The sequence below is a fragment of the Pristiophorus japonicus genome, chromosome 16 (assembly GCF_044704955.1).
Source record: "Pristiophorus japonicus isolate sPriJap1 chromosome 16, sPriJap1.hap1, whole genome shotgun sequence".
NCBI lineage: Eukaryota > Metazoa > Chordata > Chondrichthyes > Pristiophoridae > Pristiophorus > Pristiophorus japonicus.
In genome coordinates, this window is record NC_091992.1 from 2,546,437 (window position 1) to 2,572,008 (window position 25,572).

General features: G+C 50.4%; 1 protein-coding gene across 2 annotated transcripts in view; it reads right to left on the minus strand.

Annotated features, from left to right (window-relative positions):
• Positions 1-25,572, minus strand: part of smg6 (SMG6 nonsense mediated mRNA decay factor) — a 422,171-nt gene that overhangs the window by 108,021 nt on the left and 288,578 nt on the right. The window contains exon 11 of one of the 2 annotated variants that reach the window (XM_070856877.1): positions 5,947-6,123. The exons of the other annotated variant lie outside the window; for it this stretch is intronic. Coding sequence (XP_070712978.1) covers positions 5,947-6,123 — 177 coding nt within the window. The remainder of the gene's footprint in view (positions 1-5,946; positions 6,124-25,572) is intronic. 2 annotated transcript variants of the gene reach the window in all.

Sequence of the window (25,572 nt, forward strand, 5' to 3'; positions counted from 1 at the left end):
GGGGGAGAATGGAGAGGGGGGGGGAGAATGGAGAGGGGGGGGAGAATGGAGAGGAGGGGGGAGAATGGAGGGGAGGGGGGAGAATGGAGGGGAGGGGGGAGAATGGAGGGGAGGGGGAGAATGGAGGGGAGTGGGGAGAATGGAGGGGAGGGGGGAGAATGGAAGGGGGGAGAAAATGGAGGGGGAAGAAAATGGAGGGGAGGGAGAAAATGGAGGGGGGGAGAAAATGGAGGGGGGGAGAAAATGGAGGGGGGAGAAAATGGAGGGGGGGAGAAAATGGAGGGGGGGAGAAAATGGAGGGGGGGAGAAAATGGAGGGGGGAGAGAATGGAGGGGGGAGAGAATGGAGGGGGGGAGAGAATGGAGGGGGGTTAGAATGGAGCGGGGTAGAATGGAGGGGGGGTAGAATGGAGGGGGGGTAGAATGGAGGGGGGGTAGAATGGATGGGGGGTAGAATGGAGGGGGGGTAGAATGGAGGGGGGGTAGAATGGAGGGGGGGTAGAATGGAGGGGGGTAGAATGGAGGGAGGGTAGAATGGAGGGAGGGTAGAATGGAGGGGGGTAGAATGAAGGGGGGGTAGAATGGAGGGGGGGTAGAATGGAGGGGGGTAGAATGGAGGGGGGTAGAATGGAGGGGGGTAGAATGGAGGGGGGTAGAATGGAGGGGGGTAGAATGGAGGGGGGTAGAATGGAGGGGGGTAGAATGGAGGGGGGTAGAATGGAGGGGGGTAGAATGGAGGGGGGTAGAATGGAGGGGGGTAGAATGGAGGGGGGTAGAATGGAGGGGGGTAGAATGGAGGGGGGTAGAATGGAGGGGGAGGGAGAGTGGAGGGGGAGGGAGAGTGGAGGGGGGGAGGGAGAATAGTGGGGGGGAGGGAGAGTGGAGGGGGGGAGGGAGAGTAGTGGGGGGGAGGGAGAGTGGAGGGGGGGAGGGAGAGTAGTGGGGGGGAGGGAGAGTAGTGGGGGGGAGGGAGAGTAGTGGGGGGGAGGGAGAGTAGTGGGGGGAGGGAGAATGGGGGGGAGGGAGAATGGGGGGGGAGGGAGAATGGGTGGGGGAGGGTGCAGGGGGGGGGGAGGGTGCATGGAGGGGGAGGCTGCATGGAGGGGGGAAGGGAGAATGGAGGGGGGAAGGGAGAATGGAGGGGGGGAGGGAGAATGGAGGGGGGGAGGGAGAATGGAGGGGGGGAGGGAGAATGGAGGGGGGAGGGAGAATGGAGGGGGGGAGGGAGAATGGAGGGGGGAAGGGAGAATGGAGGGGGGAAGGGAGAATGGAGGGGGGGAGGGAGAATGGAGGGGGGGAGGGAGAATGGAGGGGGGGAGGGAGAATGGAGGGGGGGAGGGAGAATGGAGGGGGGGAGGGAGAATGGAGGGGGGGAGGGAGAATGGAGGGGGGGAGGGAGAATGGAGGGGGGAGGGAGAATGGAGGGGGGGAGGGAGAATGGAGGGGGGGAGGGAGAATGGAGGGGGGGAGGGAGAATGGAGGGGGGGAGGGAGAATGGGGGGGGGAGGGAGAATGGAGGGGGGGAGGGAGAATGGAGGGGGGGAGGGAGAATGGAGGGGGGGAGGGAGAATGGGGGGGAATGGAGGGGGTGGGGAATGGAGTGGGGGGGAATGGAGGGGGGAGGGAGGGAGAATGGAGGGGGGGCGGGATGGAGGGGGGCGGGATGGGGGGGGGCGGGATGGAGGGGGGGGCGGGATGGAGAGACGGGATGGAGGGACGGGATGGAGGGGGGCGGGATGGAGGGACGGGATGGAGGGACGGGATGGAGGGGGGCGGGATGGAGGGGGGCGGGATGGAGGGGGGCGGGATGGAGGGGGGCGGGATGGAGGGGGGCGGGATGGAGGGGGGCGGGATGGAGGGGGGCGGGATGGAGGGGGGCGGGATTGAGGGGGGCGGGATGGAGGGGGGGCGGGATGGAGGGGCGGGATGGAGGGACGGGATGGAGGGGGGCGGGATGGAGGGGGGCGGGATGGAGGGGGGCGGGATGGAGGGGGGCGGGATGGAGGGGGGCGGGATGGAGGGGGGCGGGATGGAGGGGGGCGGGATGGAGGGGGGCGGGATGGAGGGGGGGCGGGATGGAGGGGGGCGGGATGGAGGGGGGCGGGATGGAGGGGGTGAGAAGCAATGTAAATTAGCAATGAAACAGAAGTTATATAATCGGGACATTTAAAGCTCTGACCACTATAATTTTAATCAGGGATTCATTACGAGACAGAATTGGAAGCATTTGTCCAGTGATTTAGGTTTGGGGGTTTACTGCAGTATGCCACTATTAAGACATTGAGGTATGGAAGGGAGTTTCAACTTAAATAACTGAACAACAGACTTGCTGGTGTCTGCCCGAGGCCATATTTATACTCTGTGGATATTGGATTCAGACGGTATAAACCCTTAACTGGAGAGGTACCAGCAGGCTCCGAGCACTGAGTATACTCTGCAAGTCTCACATCAGTTGGGCGGGTACGATATTAACTCGGGGACATGTGCAGCATCGACAGCTTGAGTCACGATGCAGTGGTACTGACTCGGCCTGCCATGTACGTCCCCTGCTAACAATGGCTCATTACCTTGGAACATGCTACTCATCAGATATTGATTTTTTTGAGTGGAATGAGAAGGGAACCAGTTGTTATTGGTGAGTCTTCTGCCAGCCACACACAGCAGCTTAGTGTCAGAAGTCACTATCAGCCATCTACATGCAGGTAAACCTCCGCAAGAGTAAAACCAGCTGGAAAGATGATACAAGGATTAAAGTGAAACCCTGCCGAGTTGGTAAAGCACTGCATAGTGTGGGACTGAACATACCAAGAGGGTCCTAGGTTCCACTGCTGGCGTGTGCTGAGTGAGCTCGGGTGGTGTCAGGAGTGTGATAACTAGCGACAGTGCTCCACGAGACCATGCCCTCTCCTGACTGCTGTCCACAGAGCCCTGCTGGAAGCTCAGGTCAGGTATGGACAGGATAAGGCTGAATTGTGATATTCTCTGCAGTTAAATAGCCTACCAATATTTACAGTCAAGGCTCACACAATGGGCAGGCGGTGCCTGTGAAACCTGTATCTCAGTGAGAGCCAGCACTTTCAGGGAAGAAAGTTAAAAAATAAAAATGATCAAGGTGAGGCAGACTTAAGAGTCCCGTCCTACACGATGAGGTGAAACAGATACGTCAGGCAGCTTTCGAGAGTAAGTGTGACACTCCAAGAGGACATTTTAAAGATTTGACACGTAGCCACACAGCATCGATGTGCTCGGCCTTTAGAGAGGGCCAGCTGTCGCTGGTTTATAACAAAAAGGAATAGAGACTTTCAGAATAAATGGGTTTTCTTTCCTAGTGTGACATCTCCAGAAAGTTGAGAGATGTTGGCTCCTTGCATCATTTTCTGGCAGCACATGGCGATCTTTGCCTTAGTGAGAGAGGTTTTGAGACCTTCTATACTAGATTTGTGAGCCATTAGCCAAGCAACTGTGGTTTGTGGCAGAGATCAGGTGCTGTCACTGCAGCTTTTGGCCAACTACATATTGTCTTACCTTAGTTCTGTTAATATATATATTTTTTTTTAATTGTAAAATCCTCTCACGACTTGAATCAGATGATGAGTATTTGTTGGCAACAGTGACCCAACAAAAGAATGTTCTTTTGGTAATGTGGTACATTCCAGTCTCCTCGTTGCCAACTGGTCGTCAAACTTTTGGAGCCAGTGCCCTCCCCACTTTATCTTTCAGGTGCTGACTCTCGCTGGAGCAGTTCTGGAGGCACCCGCCAGCCTCCCTACACGGCCATTCTACACGTCTGAGCGCAGGCAGCAAGAGTCGGGCAGACTACCCAATCACAAGGTACCTCAATGACCAGCTCCTCCGATCACACACACACACCCGGCATGGGTCATGGATAGTGATGAGTAGCAGCAACTCTGTTGATCGTCCCCCTCTGCGGTCCCGGGACACTGAGGGACACTGTACCAACCTTACTGTTACTCCATGAACGGTACCAAACAGGATAGGAGGGGGACACCACATACTTGGGGAAGCTAATATGGCCGATTAGACAGTAACAGAGAGATTATTACACAAGGACCCAGTCATGAAGTGAGCAGATACAGTCCATTATAATCAACTGGCAGCTTGCAGAGCTGGAGAGAGGTAGCACACAAATCTACAACCATGGAAGCATGGCGCATGCATCTTACTTGCAATGAGACTGGAATAAATTCTCTGATATGTGTGGCCTTTTGTTGAGCTCAGTAGCTGTCGAACATTGCCGTTATCCACAGTGGTAACACATGCATCAGTGGTGAGAGGTAAGGCAGGATGTGCATGCTGGGGGTCAATTGGAGATTTCAAGCCAGAGATTGATGGATCTTTGTTGGGTCAGGGTATCGAGGGATATAGAGTTAAGGCGGGTAAATGGATTTAAGATACAGATCAGTCAGGATCTACCTGTAGGGAGGTCTTGTTACAACTGTACAGGGCGTTGGTGAGACCACACCTGGAGAACTGCGTTCAGTTTTGATCTCCTTATTTAAGGAGGATATACTTGCATTGGAGTTTAGAAGAATGAGAGATGATCTTATTGAAACACGTAAGATTCCAAGGGGTCTTGACAGGGTGGATGCAGAGAGGATGTTTCCCCTCGTGGGGGAATCTAGAACTAGGGGCCAAAGTTTCAGAATAAGGTGTCGCCCATTTAAAACGGAGATGAGGAGGAATTTCTCCAGATAGTCGTGAATCTTTGGAATTTTCTACCCCAGAGAGCTGTGGAGGTTGGGTCATTGAATATATTTAAGGTAGAGATAGACAGATTTTTGAATGACAGGGGAGTCAAGGGTTATGGGGAGCGGGCAGGAAAATGGAGTTGAAGCCATGATCAGATCAGCCATGATCTTATTCAATGGTGGAGCAGGCTCGAGGGGCTGAATGGCCAACTCCTGCTCCTATTCCTTATGTTAACTGAATGGTGGAGCAGGCTCGAGGGGCCGAATGGCCGACTCCTGCTCCTGCTCCTTATGTTAACTGAATGGTGGAGCAGGCTCGAGGGGCCGAATGGCCAACTCCTGCTCCTGCTCCTTATGTTAACTGAATGGTGGAGCAGGCTCGAGGGGCCGAATGGCCAACTCCTGCTCCTATTCCTTATGTTAACTGAATGGTGGAGCAGGCTCGAGGGGCCGAATGGCCAACTCCTGCTCCTATTTCTTATGTTCTTAACTGAATGGTGGAGCAGGTTTGAGGGGCTGAATGGCCTCCTCCTGTTCCTATGTTCCTTCAAATGACCATATCCAATAATTGTATTTTTGATCCTAGTCTAAAAGCTTTTATCCATGGGGGGTGGGAAAGGGAGAGAGGAGGTGGGCACTAGTGTAAGTCCTTAGCTCCTGCAGTGCTGGCAGCCATGGTAAGCACTGATAGCTAACATGGTAACCCATCAACCAGAGATGTCATCAACAAGAGCAACACAAAGGCTGTGAGGAATTTGTTTATGTAGACCATTCAGTCCGTTAATAAACACGGCCATGGCGGGAAGTAGTTGACTCAGCTCCTCATTGTCTCATCGATGTGAGGGATGCACAACTTGTGCCGCCGTGTGATGAATTGATTCTGAGGGAGAAGAGAATTTAGTGAACAAAGAACTGGGGATAGTGCAGCTTTAAGGGAGTATATGAAAAAGCAGGAACACCAGCAAAATCCCTAATCATATCAGGATGTGGGCTGCTGTTCAATTTTCCACACAAACCAATGAGTTTGTCTCTTCCTGTATCAGTGCTCCAAGCGAGGCCCCCTGTGAAATCAGTGCCACAGCTATAAACTTTATCCTACTCCTGAACCTTGACCTTTCCAAGGTTAGCTCCATTAAATCATCCATTAAAAAGTGAAATAGAAAACAGCATGTGGATCTCGTAGCAGCAGTGGAATTTCAGGAAATGGAATGAAAAAAAACCCCTCTGGTGTACTGTACCTGATCCTCCAGTTGTTTTCCCTGCTGGCTTCCATCTTCCTTTCCCAGGCTGTCTGGGATGGGTGCCACTGACACATACTTTCCACCCTTGAATGCCAACAGAGGTTCTTCTTGGCCGCACAGAGCTTCCAGGAAGTACTTTAGCACTGTGACCCTCTTGCAGTCAGCCGCTATTACCTAGTGTTTTGGGGAGGAAACCAGAACATTAAGGGGGGGAAAAAAAAACACATTGTTGGTCAAATGCCAAAAGGCTCATGAGAAATGTGTTGAACAGCATTGAGGCTACAGGGGGGGCAGCTGAGGCTGGGCTGGGGAAAGCAGCAGAAGCCATCGGGATGGTCACAAGTTGGTCTCAACGCACGCACCAGAAGTCGCTACGTGCTACCGTCACGTGAGAGGAACAGTAAAAAGAACAAGCAGCAACTCTGAAAGAAGGTTTTAGTCATAAAAAGGAAACTGAAAAGCATTTCCACAATAGCATCAACTTCCTCCTTTGTCTAATTTTAACCACCCATTATCATACTGCTCGTCAGCCACTTGACATTAGCATGACCTGTGACCACAAAACCAGAATCTCAGACGTGACCTTACGCCAGGGGCTCCGACATTAAGTCACTTGTGTGTGCTTTTTCTGGCCAGGAGGGTGCTGACATAGGTTCACTCACATTTCCACAAAGTGCTGACTACACACAGCTCTAATTCTGAAACCACAACGCTTGTTTCTTATTTTAAATTATTGTATTGAAATCGAGGGGATTTTTTCGACAAGAATATGAAGCAATGCGCTTTTGCATTCAACAAATGCAAGAGTTTTTGAGCACAATAGAATTTTGCACTGCGAACAATTACAGATCTCGGTGGCTAGTAGTTCATTTAATATACTCAAAGACTTCTATTTCCCGCAGCCAAATAAAATACTGACCTGCAAATTGCTAACCTTCTTGGATAAATAGCTGGCAAATTACAATATTATGGTTACGATACAAGCTCACCCCGGATACATTTTGCGACAGGCCCTATGAACCAAAATGTGAGCGTATGCACCAAGTTGTTTGGGCGAACACTGAACCTTTTTATTGCTAAGAGATAGTATGCGGGACTCCAGCATACAGCACGTCATGTTGGAAGACAGATATCAACACGCCAGACGCTTTTTGAGAGAGACTAAACTATTAAACAGGTTTATTCACAAAAAGACCTATTTTCAGAAACAGAATAAGCGAGACAATACATCAGTTGAAATTTGTCAGTTTGAAGCCAGTTGACAGAGGATAAAACAAACAAATCAGGCAAATCACAACCGTTGAAACTTCCTTTTCACAACTTGGGATGAATAAATATATTTTCAGAGACAGATAGCAATCTGATTCTTCAGCAAACCACCAGAATAGTCTTTGCAGGACTTGCATAGGTACATGTCCACTTAGTTGTGTTGTATCGCCATGCCTCATGGCTAGATAAGGCTATACTGCCAATATATGAACTGTGCCGGTTTTTATTAAATACACAAAACCCTTTGAAGGCAGGCACTGCCAACATGTGGTGATTGACACATCCTGTAAATATACAAGGAGTCCGCTTTAGGCCAATAATACAATCTGGAAACACCCAGATCGAAGCGCCATCAACTCATCTGACGCACTTGGGATTCGGACTGACCTGACCGTTGCCTCAGCTGGATTGCCGAGATCGTTTCTAGTGGTACGTTCAGACGAGTTTTGCAATCGAATGTTCTCACATTAAGGTTGTTTTGTTGCTTTGAAGGAATTTGGCATAGCTCTGATCTCTAATCAATGTTGGTTTTTATATTGGTGTTAGCTTAAAACTTAATTTAAGCTAAGAAAAGACAATAAAAGGAATGACAAAAACTATGGACAAAATGTTCTTCAGGGCACTACAACCTTAGGGTCAGTGTAACACAACTGCTAAAGTTGGAGTATAAATATATAAATACAGCCTAAACGATGAACCCCTCACTGCTGAGGTGTGAATGTTTTTTTTTTATTCGTTCATGGGATGTGGCCGTCGCTGGCAAGGCCAGTATTTATTGCCCACCCCTAAATGCCTTTGAGAAAGTGGTGGTGAGCCGCCTTCTTGAACCGCAGAGGGCAGTTAAGAGTCAACCACATTGCTGTGGGACTTGAGTCACGTATAGGCCAGACCGGGTAATGCGAGATTCCCTTCCCTAAAGAACATTAGTGAACCAGGTGGGTTTTTATGATGATCCGGTAGTTTCATGGTAATTACTGATACTAGCTTTTTAATTCCATCTGAACTCATGTCTCTGGATTACTAGTCTTGGAACATAACCACTATGCTCCCCTACCCCTACGTTTGCATTATTGGTTCTATTTACAAAGTATTTACAGCACAGAAACAGGCCATTCGGCCCAACTGGTCCATTGCAGTGTTTATGCTCCACACGAGCCTCTCCTTCATCTAACCTCACGTGATTATCTAGCTTCCCCTAAAATGCATCTATACTATTCACCTCAACCACTCACTGAGGTAGAATTAGTCCCACTCTCCTGCTCTTTCCCCCAAACAAGTACTTATCCAATTCCCGGTTTGAAAGTTACTATTGAATCTGCTCCCACCGCCTTTTCAGGCAGCACATTCCCGATCACAACAACTCGCTGCATGAAAGCATTTTTCCTCTCCCCTCTGGTTATTCTGCCAATTATCTGAAAATGAGAGAGCGAGAGTAGAGCAAGGGAAGGGGAGAATGCGAGAAGGGGACCAAGAGAGAGAGTAGGAGACGGAGAAAAAGGGAGAGAGAGCACGATAAGTGTTGGGGAGAATAAGAGAGAGATTTAAACCATCCTCCCAACAGCTTATCCTAAACTTGCCCTTCACAGCCCCAACCCTGCCCTCAAGTCTTGCTGTATAAAGCATTGTTTCGGCTTTACTTTCTGTATCGTGTTAACTATCTTTTACAGCTCCCTATAAGATGCAGATTTGAAGCAAAGGATGACGGAGAGCTATGGGGAGAGGGAAGGACAGTGGGATTGGTTTTGGAGTGCAGCTGGCACATATGTAGAAATTCCAACAGGCCATGCTGTTCACTCCCCAAGTGAGCAAATCGTTCCAATCACATTTACCCACCGTGTCACCATATCCCCTCAAACCCTTTTCCTTCATCCACCTCTCCAATCTATTCTTGAATGTTGACATAGTATGTGCTAACCCTGGGAGTGAATTCCACAGCCTCACCACTCTGTGTGTGTGAAGTCTCTCCTACCCTCTCTATTCTAAATCTCTGGCATTTAACATGTATTAACGGCCTCGCGTTCGAGAACCCCCGCCCCGCCCCCCCCACAATGACGGGAAACAGTCTGTTTCTATTTACTCTGACTATCCTTTCATCATCTTAAACACTTCTGAGATATTGCCATGTAATCTAATGAAAACACCCCAATTTTTCACATCCATGTCCAGTGCTGCATTTCCCCATTCACCATGTCTATTACCTCCTCAAAGAATTCTATGAGGTTTGTCAAGCACAAATGTCCCTTTTAAAATCCATGTGGGCTATTTCTAACTATTTTCTATTCAGCTAGATATTCATCATTAATTAAAGGCTGTAAATTCTTCCCTCCTCCAGATGTTAAACGAACAAGCCTGTCAGCACCTGGATTAGCTCTGCCTCCCTTGACCACTCTCCAGTTGTGTCTCAGATTGAGCCCCAAGGGCTTTGTCTAACTAACCTATCGATACAATGTCCTTTTATCTGTCACAGTATCACTCATCTCACTTTCAACCGCTTCACGATTCACCTCATCTCCGATATTCTTCTCTTCAGTAAAGGCTGATGTGAATTACTTACTAAATACCTCTGAACATCATCGATAAATTGACAGTCCTCTCCCCTCGCTTTTAACAATTCTCTTTTTATGGATATATTCGTAAAGTATTTCACTGCTCCTTTTGAATTTTTTCCTTATACTCCCTCTTGGCTTTCCTTATCCCACTCTTAGGGCCCAAGTTTCCACATGATTTGCGCCTGATTTTTAGGAGCAACTGGTGGAGAACGGACTATCTTAGAAATCGCAATTCTCTACATTTTTTTTTCTGCAGTTCTAGTCAGGTAGAACAGTTTCACTTTGGAACAGAATTTTTTCTTCAAAAGGGGGCGTGTCCGGCCACTGACGCCTGATTTCAAAGTTTCCACAGTGAAAACTTACTCCAAACTAACTTAGAATGGAGCAAGTGAAGATTTTTGTAGAACTGAAAAAACCTTGTCTACACATTAAAAAATCAGGCGCAGGTTACAAATTAGGCGTCCAGAACGAGGGGGGGGGGGGGGAGGGAAGTCATTAAATTCTATAATAAATCCTTATTTATACTTATACAAATAAATCCAACCTGAATAAAAATTTATAAGCAAAGAAAAGATTAAATAAACCATCTTCCTACCTGTGTGAAAGTGCTTCAGGCAGGGAGAATGCTGCAGGAGGGGGGGGGGAAGAGCAGCCGTTTGTTCCCGCGGGGGGGGGGGGGGGGGGGAGCAGCCATTCCCGACGGCAGGGGGGGGAGCCCGTCAGGAAACTTTCTGAGGCTTCCTGCACCTTCTCACTGCTGCAAGAAGCCTCAGTGCTGATGGCAATGTGCTTTTATTAAAAAATGTTCAAAAATTAAACAGCTGCAAAGAACTACAAAAATGGCCGAGTGCCAATGTTTCCTTCACACTGAGCATGTGCGAACGCTCCAACGCGCACGCGCAGGGTTGCCGGCAGGAAAAAAACTAATTTAAATGGTACCCGCCCCCTCCCACTTACAAAATCGGCGCGAGTGTAGGCTCCGCCCCCCTGGGCGCCACGCATAGCTGCCATGGAGCTGCAGGGCGCTCCAGAATCGCGCGCTTTTTTTCCGGCGCCGTTTTCGGCACGAAAAACGGGCGCCCAGCTCGGAGGGGCGCCCGTTTTTTATCGTGTGGAAACTTGGGGCCTTAACTCCTTTACTTATTTTCTCATTCCTCTTTAGTATTTTTTTATTACTAATCTTATTGTCCTCATAAGCCCTCTACATCAATTTGAATTGGTTTCAAACCTCTTCATTCATCCATGGCATATTAAAATGACTGGTAGCTTCCTCCTAGTGTGCAGTCACAATCAGACTGATTTCGGAGATCTGTGCAGGACCGAGAACAAACACCCTGACTGCCTAAAGTCTTGTTTCCCACTAAAATCAGTATTTGACATGAATCTTCAGCCGACAAATCTCATAAACCTTTGACTAAAGCATGTCAGAGCCCCATCTGTTCTTGACAGAGTATAGAGCAATGTGAAGACTTGCTCAGGTGATCAGCTTCCTGACGGAACTGAAAGTTCTGCTCGACTTACTGCGAACTGTCCGTGACCTCAGAGATCCTGCTCACGTGATAATGAAGCCTCAAAGCAAGGCTAAGTTACAAAGTTGGAGAAATAGATCAGAGGCCACATTTGGAACTTGGCCTGAGCATCCTAAGGAAGTGTGCAACAGAAACGGGGGATATGGGACACGATCAAGGTCCTGAAACTGACCATTAACAAGGGAATTGGATAACTGAATCAGCATCAGTTGGTAAGCACCACTTGCGTGGAAGAAAGATGTGTACATTTTACCAAGTTCTTCAGTTGGTTTGCAACCAAAGTCATCCTACCTACTCAAAACAGAAACCCCCTGTCAACACATTGGTTGGATTATTACCTGCCAAGTGCACGAGGTTAGCGAGAACTTTGAGTGAGGTTACCTGCTGAGGCTATGGGCTTGGCCAAAATTCCTGGGGCTTTCATTTCCTACGGTACTGCACCAGTTGAGCTGCATGTATAAAATTCCTTTGTGCACAATTTTACCGTGGGTGTTAATCCGTTTAAAAATATACCATGTTGAAACAGAACGTGAAGGCAATTAAATGCAAACACGTTAACCAGTGATGTACCAGAGGAAATACAAACCCCTCTTGATGTTATTACCTGTTGAGCTCAAGGTTTGGCTTGAGGGTTCTTCTTTTCTTCAGTTTTAGTTCCTGTTTAGAGGAGAGGATAGGTTTGTTATAACTACTCCCCCCAGTTGCAGTTTCCTAACCCACGCTGCTCTCTGTATCATAAAGAAATAAAATGGATACATTTTTAATAAAGGGTATATTAAAAAAGAAGTGAAAGCCTCGACAGGGAAGTAACCAGCGACAGTTAATGGTGCTGCATTATTCACAGTTCTTTCTCCATTGCACTGTGCGATTACCGTCGCCACTTATCTCTGCTCGTTCAGTCAGGTGTCCTGAGTTTCCATGGCAACATCATCCTGCGTTAATGTTGTGAGAGACAGATAGTTCCCATGCATGGACAGCCCCTGGTGACTTTGGTTTTATTACCTAAATGAGTTTGACGTCAGAAGGTGTGGCCTTTCTAAGATGTCTTCATTTCTCGGCAATGTCATCTAACCAAAACAGGTTCTTTTTTAAAACCATAAAAGACGTCATTCATTAGAACTCAAGAGGCCCAAGTGAGTGAGTACACAGAGCTATAAATACTGGAATGAGAAATGCTACACTGTTTAAATGGAGAGATAAAAGCAGCAAAAAAACTTAATTTAGCTTTTCTTTAAAAAGAGGAATTATGAAGTGTTAACGATCCAGAACACAGCAGGATGACGTTTATTCAACAAAAGCCTAAAGCTATGAAATCAGAGTCACAAGTGGCTCGTGAAGCCCTTCCTGGTCAGTAGTGTACTATTCACAGTGGTGCATTCGGTGAGAGTACAGGCAGCGACCCGGGGCACACACGCTCCTAATTATGTGGGCACACTAAACACGGAATGCAGCTCAGATCCACCATCCTGGCTCGAATGAAGCCGAGCTAAACAATTTCCATATGGCTCCATGCCACTTCTTACTCTGACACCTTTGCCCATCGCTCAATGCTCGAGTCTCTCTGCCCAACAATAAAGTCGCAAAAATTAAACACCTGCTCACACCACAAGTCCATTTTTATAGCTTTGAAACAGTAATTTGTGAAACTGATATTTAAACTATCGTTGTGGATTTCTGGAAGTACGCCTTCAGTACTGGGTTGAATAACAATGAATTCTTCCATGAATTATTGGTAAGGGTTCCATAAGCCCCATTGTGACCAGAGAGCCACAATATTAAAAGGCGCTTTACAAATGATAGCGCGAGCCGCAACAGCAGAGACTGGCCTCGCAATACAAGGAACATGTGACTGCCCCAAATCCATTTCACTCCTATTTCCAAATCACAGCCTCCTGGGAGACGGAGTTTAACAGATTGAATGATGGTTTTACCTCTGCAGTTTGCGATTTGGCGCCCCCAATGATATATAGAAACAGAGAAAATAGGTGCAGGAATAGGCCATTCGGCCCTTCGATAAGATCATGGCTGATTATTCTCTCAGTACCCCTTTCCTGCTTTCTCTCCATACCCCTTGATCCTCTTAGCCGTAAGGGCCATATCTAACTCCCTCTTGAATATATCCAGTGAACTGGCATCAACAACTCTCTGCAGCAGGGAATTCCACAGGTTAACAACTCTGAGTGAAGAAGTTTCTCCTCATCTCAGTCCTAAATGTCCTACCCCTTATCCTAAGACTATGTCCCCTGGTTCTGGACTTCCCCAACATCGGGAACATTCTTCCCTCATCTAACCTGTTCAGTCCCGTCAGAATCTTATACGTTTCTATGAGATGCCCTCTCATCCTTCTAAACTCCAGTGAATAAAGGCCTAGTTGATCCAGTCTCTCCTCATATGACAGTCCAGCCATCCCTGGAATCAGTCTGGTGAACCTTCGCTGCACTCCCTCAATAGCAAGAACATCCTTCCTCAGATTAGGAGACCAAAACTGAACACAATATTCCAGGTGAGGCCTCCTAAGGCCCTGTGCAACTGCAGTAAGACCTCCCTGCTCCTATACTCAAATCCCCTTGCAATGAGTGCCAACATACCATTTGCCTTCTTCACCGCCTGCTGTACCTGCATGCCAACCTTCAATGATTGATGAACCATGACATCCAGGTCTCGTTGCACCTCCCCTTTTTCTAATCTGCTGCCATTCAGATAATATTCTGCCTTTGTGTTTTTGCCCCCAAAATGGATAACCTCACATTTATCCACATTATACTGCATCTGCCATGCATTTTCCCACTCATCCAACCTGCCCAAGTCACCCTGCAGCCTCTTAGCGTCCCCCTCACAGCTCACACCGCCACCCAGTTTAGTGTCATCTGCAAACTTGGAGATATTACACTCAATTCCTTCATCTAAATCGTTCATGTATATTGTAAAGAGCTGGGGTCCCAGCACTGAGCCCTGCGTCACTCCACTAGTCACTGCCTGCTATTCTGAAAAGGACCCGTTTATCACGACTCTCTACTTCCTGTCTGCCAACCAGTTCTCTATCCACGTCAGTACATGATCCCCAATACCATGCGCTTTGATTTTGCACACCAATCTCTTGTGCGGGACCTTGTCAAAAGCCTTTGAAAGTCCAAATACACCACATCCACTGGTTCTCCCTTGTCCACTCTACTAGTTACATCCTCAAAAAATTCTAGAAGATTCGTCGAGCATGATTTCCCTTTCATAAATCCATGCTGACTTGGACCGATCCTGTCACTGCTTTCCAAATGCGCTGCTATTTCATCCTTAATGATTAATTCCCACGACTGATGTCAGGCTAAGCGATCTATAATTACCCATTTTCTCTCTCCCTCCTTTTTAAATGGTGTTACATTAGCTACCCTCCAGTCCATAGGAACTGATCCAGAGTCAATAGACTGTTGGAAAATGATCACCAATGCATCCACTATTTCTAGGGCCACTTCCTTAACTACTCTGGGATGCAGACTATCAGGGCCCGGGGATTTAGCGGCCTCCAATCCCATCAATTTCCCTAATACAATTTCCTGCCTAATAAGGATATCCTTCAGTTCCTCCTTCTCACTAGACCCATTGTCCCCTAGTACATTCGGAAGGTTATTTGTGTCTTCCTTCATGAAGACAGAACCAAAGTATTTGTTCAATTGGTCTGCCATTTCTTTGTTCCCCATTATAAATTCATCTGAATCCGACTGCAAGGGACCTACATTTGTCTTCACTAATCTTTTTCTCTTCACTTATTTATAGAAGCTTTGGCAGTCAGCTTTTATGTTCCCTGCAAGCTTCCTCGCGTACTCTTTTTTTACCCTTCTTAATTAAACCCTTCGTCCTCCTCTGTTGAATTCTAAATTTCTCCCAGTCCTCAGGTTTGTTACTTTTTCTAGCCAATTTATATGCCTCTTCCTTGGTCTTAACACTATCCTTAATTTCCCTTGTTAGCCATGGTTGAGCCACCTTCCCGTTTTATTTTTACTCCAGACAGGGATGTACAATTGCTGAAGTTCATCCATGTGATCTTTAAAGGTTTGCCACTGTTTATCCACCGTCAACCCTTTAAGTATCCTTTGCCAGTCTATTCTATCCAATTCACGCCTCAAACCGTCCAAGTTACCTTTCCTTAAGTTCAGGACCCTAGTTTCCGAATTAATTGTGTCACTCTCCATCTTAATAAAGAATTCTACCATATTATGGTCACTCTTCCCCAAGGGGCCTCACACAAGATTGCTAATTAGTCCCTTCTCATTACACATCACCCAGTCTAGCATGACCAGTTCTCTAGTTGGTTCCTCGACATATTGGTCGAGAAAACCATCCTTAATACACTCCAGGAAATCCTCCTCCACCGCATTGCTACCAGTTTGGTTAGCCCAATCAATATGTAGACTAATGTCGCTCATGTATATAGGGCACCCTCAATGATATAGGGCGTCCCCAATGATATATAGGGCGCTCTCAATGATATGTAAGGCGCTCTCAATGATATATAGGGTGCTCTCAATGATATATAGGGCATTCTCAATGATATATAGGGCACTCTCAATGATATATAGGGTGCTCTCAATGATATATAGGGTGCTCTCAATGATATAGAGCGTATGACAGATGTTCGGTCGAGATGTCAGACATGACTCCAGGATGGTATGGTGGTGCCGCCCTGGTGCTAGGGTCAAGGATGTCACAGAGCGGACGCAGGGCATTCTGGGAGGAAGAGGGTAAGCAGCTAGAGGTCATGGTCCATATTGGGACCAACGACATAGGCAGAAAGAGGAATGAGGTCCTACAGGCAGAACTTAGGGAGCTAGGAAGAAAATTAAAGGGTAGGACCTCAAAGGTAGTAATCTCCGGGTTACTATCGGTTCCACGTGCGAATTGAGTACAAGAACAGAAGGATAGAGAGGATGAACGCATGGCTGGAGAGTTGGTGTAGGAGGGAGGGCTTTAAAGTCCTGAGGCATTGGGACCGCTTCTGGGGGAGATGGGACCTGTACAAACCGGACAGGTTGCACCTCAACAGCTCCGGGACCAATATCCTCACGGGGAGTTTTGCTAGTGCTGCTGGGAAGAGTTTAAACTAGCTTGGCAGGGGGATGGGAACCCGAGAACAAATTCAATAGGGAAGGAAGTAAAGCTGAAATTGGATAGCAAGAATCTAGAAAGTTAATCTGTAAGACAGAGGAAACAAGGGTTAGTAAATAGTAATCAAGGAGGACTTCCTGTGCTGAATGGTATATACTTTAATGCAAGGAGTATAGCGAATAAGGCGGATGAGCGAAGAGCACAGGTAGACACTTGGGAGTATGACATTATAGCCATTACAGAGACATGGCTGAAAGAGGGGCAGGTTTGGCAGATCAATATTCCTGGTTACAGGATTTTTAGACAAGACAGAGAGGGAGGTAAAAAGGGGGGGGGGTTGCGGTACTGATTAAAGAAACTATTTCAGCAATGAGGAGGGATGGTATGTTAGAGGGATTATCAAATGAGGCCATATGGGTTGAATTGAAAAATAAAAAAGGGGCGATCATACTGCTGGGCATGTATTATAGACCCCCAAACAGTGGGAGGGAGATACAAGAGCAAATATGTAGACAAATTGCTGTTAAGTCCAAAAACCATAGGGCAGTAATAGTAGGGGATTTCAACTATCCTAATATTGATTGGGACAAATTTATTGTGAAGGGTATAGAGGGTGCGGAATTCTTAAATTGCATTCAAGAGAACTTTTTTAGTCAGTATGTAACAAGCCCAACACGAGAGGGGGCGGTTCTGGATTTAGTTTTGGGGAATGAAGCTGGGCAGGTGGAAGGGGTATTAGTGGGAGAGCACTTGGGTGCCAGTGACCATAATTCAGTCAGATTCAAGTTAGTTATGGATAAGGACAATGATAGACCGGGAATATGTCCCAAATTGGGGAAAAGCTAACTTTGTTAAGTTGAGGAGTGATTTGGCCGCAGTGGACTGGAAACAGCTACTTGTGGGTAAATCGGTGTCGGAACAGTGGGAGGCTTTCAAGGAGGAGATCCGGAGGGCTCAGGCCAAACATCGACCCTTAAAGAAAAAGGGTGGAAATAACAATTCTCGAGCCCCCTGAATGTCTAGGGACTTAAAGAAAAAAAGGCAAGCATATGTCATATACCGATGGCTAAATACTGTAGAAACTTTGGAGGAATATAGAAAGTTAAGAGGTAAAATTAAAAAAGATATTAATTAGGAAAGCTAAGAGAAAGCATGAAAAATTCTTGGCTAGTAAAATTAAGGAAATCCCAAAGATGTTCTCTAAATATATTAAGAGCAAGACGAAAGAAAGGGTAGGGCCTATTAGAGACCATGAGGGAAAAAAAGATGTTGGGAGGGTTCTTAATGAATACTTTGTGTCTGTTTTCACAAAGGAAAGGGGCAATGCAGATACTGCTATCGAGGAGGAGTGTGAAATTCTGGATGAAATAAACATAGCGAGAGGAGATATTAAGGGGTTTAGCAGCTTTGAAAGTAGATAAGACCCCAGGCCTGAATGAAATGCATCCCAGGCTGTTGAGCGAAGTAAAAGAGGAAATAGCAGAGGCCTTGACCATCATTTTTCCAGTCCTCTTTGGATTTGGGCATGGTGCCGGAGGACTGGAGGACTGCTAATGTAGTACCTTTATTTAGGAAAGGAGAAAGGGATAGGCCGAGTAATTACAGGCCTGTCAGCCTAACCTCAGTGGTGGGAAAATTATTGGAAAAAATCCTGAAAGATAGGATAAATTTACATTTCGAAAGGCAAGGATTAATTAGGGACAGCCAGCACGGATTTGATAAGGGAAGATTGTGTTTGACTAACTTGATTGAATTTTTTGAGGGGGTAACCAAGAGGGTCAATGAGGGTAGTGCGTACGATGTAGTATATATGGACTTTAGCAAAGCTTTTGATAAGGCCCCACATGGTAGACTGGTCACGAAGGTTAAAGCCCATGGGATACAGGGCAAAGTGGTAAGTTGGATCCAAAATTGGCTTGGAGGTAGGAAGCAAAGGGTAATGGTTGATGAATGTTTTTGTGACTGGGAGAATGTTTCCAGTGGTGTTCTGCAGGGCTCAGTACTGGGACCCTTGCTTTTTGTGGTATATATCAATGATCTAGATTTGAATATAGGGATTATGATTAAGAAGTTTGCAGATGACACTAAAATTGGTTGTGTGGTTGATAATGAAGAAGTAAGTCATGGGCTGCAGGAGGATATCAATCTACTGGTCAGGTGGGCAGAGCAGTGGCAAGTGGAATTTAATTCAGAGAAGTGTGAGGTGATGCACTTTGGGAGGGCTAATAAGGAAAGGGTATACACATTAAACGGTAGGCCACTTAATAGTGTAGATGAACAACGGGACCTTGGAGTGCTTGTCCATAGAGCCCTGAAAGTAGCAGGCCAGGTGGATAAGGTGGCATACGGAATGCTTTCCTTTATTGGCCGAGGCATAGAGTACAAGAGTAGGGAGGTTATGCTTAAATTGTATAATATGCTGGTTAGGCCACAGCTGGAGTACTGCGTGTAGTTCTGGTTGCCACATTATAGGAAGGACATGATTGCACTAGAGAGGGTACAGAGGAGATTTATTAGGATGCTATCTGAAATGGATAATCTTAGTTATGAGGACAAATTGGATGGGCTGGGTTTGCTCTCATTGCAACCGAGGAGGCGGAGAGGAGACCTCATTGAGGTGTACAAAATAGAGGGGCCTGGATATAGTGGATAGCAAGGGCCTATTTCCCTTGGTGGAGGGGCCAATTATGAGGGAGCATAGTTTTAAGGTGGTTGGTGGAAGGTTCAGAGGGGATTTGAGGGGCGGCTTCTTCACGCAGAGGATTGTGGGGGTCTGGAAATCACTGCCTGGAAGGGTGGTAGAGGCAGAAACCCTCACCACATTTAGGGCCCAAGTTTCCACATGATTTGCACCTGATTTTTAGGAGCAACTGGTGGAGAACGGACTATCTTAGAAATCGCAATTCTCCACATTTTATTTTCTGCAGTTCTAGTCAGGTAGAACAGTTCTACTTTGGAACAGAATTTTTTCTTCAAAAGGGGGCGTGTCCGGCCACTGACGCCTGATTTCAAAGTTTCCACAGTGAAAACGTACTCCAAACTAAAGTAGAATGGAGCAAGTGAAGATTTTTGTAGAACTGAAAAAACCTGTTCTACACATTAAAAAATCAGGCGCAGGTTACAAATTAGGCGTCCAGAACGAGGTGGGGGGTGGGGGGAAGGGAAGTCATTAAATTCTATAATAAATCCTTATTTATACTTATACAAATATTATACAAATAAATCCAACCTGAATAAACATTTATAAGCAAAGAAAAGATTAAATAAACCATCTTCCTACCTGTGTGAAAGTGCTTCAGGCAGGCCTTTCGGGACCGAAGGCTGAACGGGCCGACCCGAGACTTCGGGCAGGGCCCGTCCCCAGCACCAGATTTACAGGTAGGTGGCGTTGGGTTGGGTTGGGTCGGGGAGGTTCGGTTCGGTTCGGGTCGGGTCGGGGGGTAGGGAGAGAGAGGGGGGGGAGAGAGAGAGAGGGAGGGAGGGAGGGGGGGGAGAGGAAGGGAGGGGAGGGGGAGAGGAAGGGAGGAGGTCAGGTCAGATCCAGTCCGGGAGCGGGAGTCGGGTCGGGTCCAGTGGGGGGGGGGGGGGGGGGGGTCGGGTCGGGGGACGGGAGCGCGGGTCGGGTCGGGTCCAATCGGGGGGGGCGTGGAGCGGGAACAGGAGCGCGGGTCGGGTCGGGTCCAATCGGGGGGGGCGGGGAGCGGGAACAGGAGCGCGGGTCGGGTCGGGTCGGGTCCAATCGGGGGGGGCGTGGAGCGGGAACAGGAGCGCGGGTCGGGTCGGGTCGGGTCCGGTCGGGGGGGGCGGGGAGCGGGAACAGGAGCGCGGGTCGGGTCGGGTCGGGTCCAGTCGGGGGGGGCGTGGAGCGGGAACAGGAGCGCGGGTCGGGTCGGGTCGGGTCCAGTCGGGGGGGGCGGGGAGCGGGAACAGGAGCGCGGGTCGGGTCGGGTCGGGTCCAATCGGGGGGGGCGTGGAGCGGGAACAGGAGCGCGGGTCGGGTCGGGTCCAATCGGGGGGGGCGTGGAGCGGGAACAGGAGCGCGGGTCGGGTCGGGTCGGGTCCAGTCGGGGGGGGCGTGGAGCGGGAACAGGAGCGCGGGTCGGGTCGGGTCGGGTCCAGTCGGGGGGGGCGGGGAGCGGGAACAGGAGCGCGGGTCGGGTCGGGTCGGGTCCGGTCGGGGGGGGCGGGGAGCGGGAACAGGAGCGCGGGTCGGGTCGGGTCGGGTCCGGTCGGGGGGGGCGTGGAGCGGGAACAGGAGCGCGGGTCGGGTCGGGTCGGGTCCAGTCGGGGGGGGCGGGGAGCGGGAACAGGAGCGCGGGTCGGGTCGGGTCGGGTCCAGTCGGGGGGGGCGGGGAGCGGGAACAGGAGCGCGGGTCGGGTCGGGTCGGGTCCGGTCGGGGGGGGCGGGGAGCGGGAACAGGAGCGCGGGTCGGGTCGGGTCCAGTCGGGGGGGGCGTGGAGCGGGAACAGGAGCGCGGGTCGGGTCGGGTCGGGTCCAGTCGGGGGGGGCGGGGAGCGGGAACAGGAGCGCGGGTCGGGTCGGGTCCGGTCGGGGGGGGCGGGGAGCGGGAACAGGAGCGCGGGTCGGGTCGGGTCCAGTCGGGGGGGGCGTGGAGCGGGAACAGGAGCGCGGGTCGGGTCGGGTCGGGTCCAGTCGGGGGGGGCGTGGAGCGGGAACAGGAGCGCGGGTCGGGTCGGGTCGGGTCCAGTCGGGGGGGGCGGGGAGCGGGAACAGGAGCGCGGGTCGGGTCGGGGGGGGGGGGGGAGCGAGTGTCGGGTCTGGGGGGGGGGGGGGGGGAGCGAGTGTCGGGTCTGGTCGGGGGGGGGCGGGGAGCGAGTGTCGGGTCTGGGGGGGGGGGGGGGGAGTGTCGGGTCTGGGGGGGGGGGGGGGGGGGGGAGTGTCGGGTCTGGGGGGGGGGGGCGGGGAGCGAGTGTCGGGTCTGGTCGGGGGGGGGGGGGGGGGGGGGAGTGAGTGTCGGGTCTGGGGGGGGGGGGGGGGGGGGCGAGTGTCGGGTCTGGGGGGGGGGGGGGGGGGGAGTGAGTGTCGGGTCTGGGGGGGGGGGGGGGGGGGAGTGAGTGTCGGGTCTGGGGGGGGGGGAGTGAGTGTCGGGTCTGGGGGGGGGGGGGGGGAGCGAGTGTCGGGTCTGGGGGGGGGGGGGGGGCGGGGGAGCGAGTGTCGGGTCTGGGGGGGGGGGGGGGAGGAGTGAGTGTCGGGTCTGGGGGGGGGGGGGGGGAGTGTCGGGTCTGGGGGGGGGGCGGGGAGCGAGTGTCGGGTCTGGTCGGGGGGGGGGGGGGGGGGGGGGAGCGAGTGTCGGGTCTGGTCGGGGGGGGGGGGGGGGGGGAGTGAGTGTCGGGTCTGGGGGGGGGGGGGGAGCGAGTGTCGGGTCTGGGGGGGGGGGGGGGCGGGGGAGCGAGTGTCGGTGTGGTCGGGGGGGGGCGGGGAGCGAGTGTCGGGTCTGGGGGGGGGGGCGGGTCTGGGGGGGGGGGGGAGCGAGTGTCGGGTCTGGTCGGGGGGGGGGGGGGGGGGGAGCGAGTGTCGGGTCTGGTCGGGGGGGGGGGGGGGGGGGAGCGAGTGTCGGGTCTGGGGGGGGGGGGGGGGGGGGCGGGTCTGGGGGGGGGGGGGGAGCGAGTGTCGGGTCTGGTCGGGGGGGGGCGGGTCTGGGGGGGGGGGGGGAGCGAGTGTCGGGTCTGGTCGGGGGGGGGGGGGGGGGAGCGAGTGTCGGGTCTGGGGGGGGGGGGGCGGGGGCGGGTCTTGGGGGGGGGGGGGGGGGAGCGAGTGTCGGGTCTGGGGGGGGGGGGGGGGCGGGTCTTGGGGGGGGGGGGGGGGGGGAGCGAGTGTCGGGTCTGGTCGGGGGGGGGGGGGGAGCGAGTGTCGGGTCTGGTCGGGGGGGGGGGGGGGTGTCGGGTCTGGTCGGGGGGGGGGGGAGCAGGAGCTGGCCGTGGGAGGAGCCCCAGTGAGGCCATTGGGCCAGGGCTAGGGGCTGCGTGCTTCGGGCCCCTCCCACACAGTTCGGCGCCTGGAGCTACTGCACTTGCGTGCCCACTGTAGCGCGCATGTGCAGAGGTCCCGGCACTGCTTTCAGCGCAGGGACCTGGCTCCGCCCCCCCACAGCTCGTGCTGGCTGCGCCGAGGGCCAGAGGACCTGCAGGGAGGTGGAGAATACGGAGGATTTTTTTAGGCGCACTTTGTGGCGCGAAAAACGGGCGTCCAGGTCGGGACTGCGCCGTTCTAGGCGCGTGTGGAAACCTGGGCCCTTTAAAGGTGCTTGGATGGGCACTTGAAGTGCCGTAACCTGCAGGGTTACAGACTCAGAGCTCGTAAGTGGGGTTAGACTGGATAACCTCTTGTTGGCTCACGCAGATACGATGGTAAGTACTGCAGCGAATCGAATACGGCCTGGTTATCTCCTGAACTAGTTTCGATCGCTGGATGGATCGGAGAGGAATTTTCCCAGATTTTTTCCCCAACTGGCCTTTTTGCCTCTCCCAGGAGATCACATGGCTCCGGTTGGGGTGGAGTGTAGAATGTTTCAGTGTAAGGGGTGTCGCAGTTGTGTGAGGTGGACTGGTTGGGCTGGGTGCTCTTTGCCTGTCCGTCATTGTTCATTGACCATAGGTTTATATGTAACCTTCAGGGATGCTGACCGAGGGCCGTGTGGCTCTTTGTCGGCCGGCGCGGACACGATGGGCCGAAATGGCCTCCTTCTGCGCTGTGGATTTCTATGTTTCGATGAGAATACATCTGAGAAACAGGCTAAATATAGAAAGCTCAGAGAAGAAGTGCAAAAGAAAATCAGAGGGGCAAAGAGAGAGTATGAGAATAAACTGGCAGCTAACATAAAAGGGAATCCAAAAGTCTTCTCTCGGCATATAAATATAGTAAACAGGTAGTAAGGGGGGTGGGGCCGATTAGAGATCAAAAAGGAGAGCTACGCATGGAGGCAGGGGTATGGCTGAGGTACTAAATAAGTACTCTGCATTTGTCTTCACTATGGTAGCTGCTGCCATAGACACAGTGAAGGAGGAGGTAGAGGAGATACTGGATGGGATAAAAATTGATAAATATGAGGTTCTAGAACATCTGACTGTATTTAAAGTAGATGAATCGCCAGGAGCAGATGGGATGCATCCTAGGATGCTGAGGGAGGAAATTGCAGAGGTACTGACCATAATATTCCAATCCTCCTTAGATACAGGTGGTGCCAGTGGACTGGAGAATTGTAAACGTTACACCCTTGTTCAAAAAAGGAGTAAAGATAAACCCAGCAACGACAGGCCGGTCAGTTTAACCTCGGTAGTGGAGAAGCTTTCAGAAACAATAATCAGGGATAAAATTAACAGTCACTTGGACAAGTGTGGATTAATTAAGGAAAGTCAGCACGGGTTCGTTAAAGGCAAATCGTGTTTAACCAATTGATTGAGTTTTTTGATGAGGTAACGAAAGGGTTGATGAGGGCAATGCGGTTGACGTGGTGTACATGGATTTCCAAAAGGCGTTTGATAAAGTGCCACATAATGGGCTTACAGCAAAGTTGAAGCCCGTGGAATACAAGGGACAGTGGCAGCATGGATACGGAACTGGCTCAGTGACAGGGAACAGAGAGTAGTGGTGAACGGTTGTTTCTCGGACTGGAGGAAGGTATACAGTGGTGTTCCCCAGGGGTCGGTACTGGGACCACTGCTTTTCCTGATATATATTAATGACTTAGAGTTGGTTGTACAGGACACAATTTCAAAATCTGCAAATGACACAAAACTTGGAAGTATAGTGAACAATGAGGAGGGTAGTGATAGACTTCAGGAAGACATAGACAGGCTGGTGGAATGGGCGGGCACGTGGCAGGTGACATTTAACACAGAAATGATACATTTTGGTAGAAAGAATGAGCAGAGGCAATATAAACTAAAGGGTACAATCCTAAAGAGGGTGCAGAAACAGAGAGACCTGGGGGGTATATGTGCACAAATCGTTGGAAGGTGGCAGGGCAGGTTGAGAAAGTGATTTAAAAGTATACGGGATCCTGGGCTTCATAAATAGAAGCAGAGTACAAAAGGCAAAAGCAAGGAGGTTATGATGAACCTGTATAAAACACTGGTTCTGCCGCAGCTGGAGTATTGTGTCCAATTCTGGGCATCGCACGTTAGGAAGGATGTGAAGGCCTTAGAGAGGGTGCAGAAAAGATTTACGAGAATGATTCCAGGGATGAGGGACTTCAGTTACGTGGATAGACTGGAGAAGCTGGGGTTGGTTCTCCTTAGAGCAGAGAAGGTTGAGGGGAGATTTGATCGAGATGTTCAAAATCATGAGTGGTCTGGACAGAGTAGATCGAGAGAAACTGTTCCCATTGGTGGAAGGGTTGCGAACCAGAGGACACAGATTTAAGGTAACTGGCAAAAGAACCGAAGGCCACGAGGAAAAACCTTTTTACACAGCGAGTGGTTAGGATCTGGAATGCACGGCCTGAAAGGGTGGTGGAGACAGACTCAATTACGGCTTTCAAGAGGGAGTTGGATAAGTATCTGAAAGAAAAAAGTGTCAGGGCTCCGGGGAAAGGGCGGGGGAGTGGGAGTGGCTGAGGTGCTCTTGCAGAGAGCCGGCACGGGCTCGACGGGCCAAATGGCTTCCCTCTGTGTTGTAACTATTCCACGATTCTACGGCTGGATGATTCTTGACTGTCAGTTAAACAGCCTTTACCTCATTTCCAATATTTTTAGAACTAATAGCTGAAAGTGTTGAAAGAAAAGGAACGACATTTTTTAATGCCCCTGTGATGTTTCTCCCGGCAGTTTCCTGGGGACTCATCTTTCATTCCTGGAGACTCCACGATAATCCGGTGGGTTGGTGACCCCTATCTATATCAGACTGTCGCTGTGTCAGCAACCATTTCACAAGGGATCTATCTCAGGTTATCTCGTCACATCTGCAGTCAGCGATTCTGACTGAGACATATTTTGTGCACATGGGACAGTGGGCTGATGAAACGTGAATCTGTGCACTTGCGTAATCAACCTACCGAAACCGGTGAAAATTAATGCAAGAGGATGTGCTATAAACCATTACAATTTGTATTTATACAGTGCCTTCAAAGTAGGAAAACGTGCCCAGGTGCTTTAAAGGAGCGTTATCAAACAATCTGACACCCACATAAGGAGATATTAGCACAGCTGACCAAAAGCTT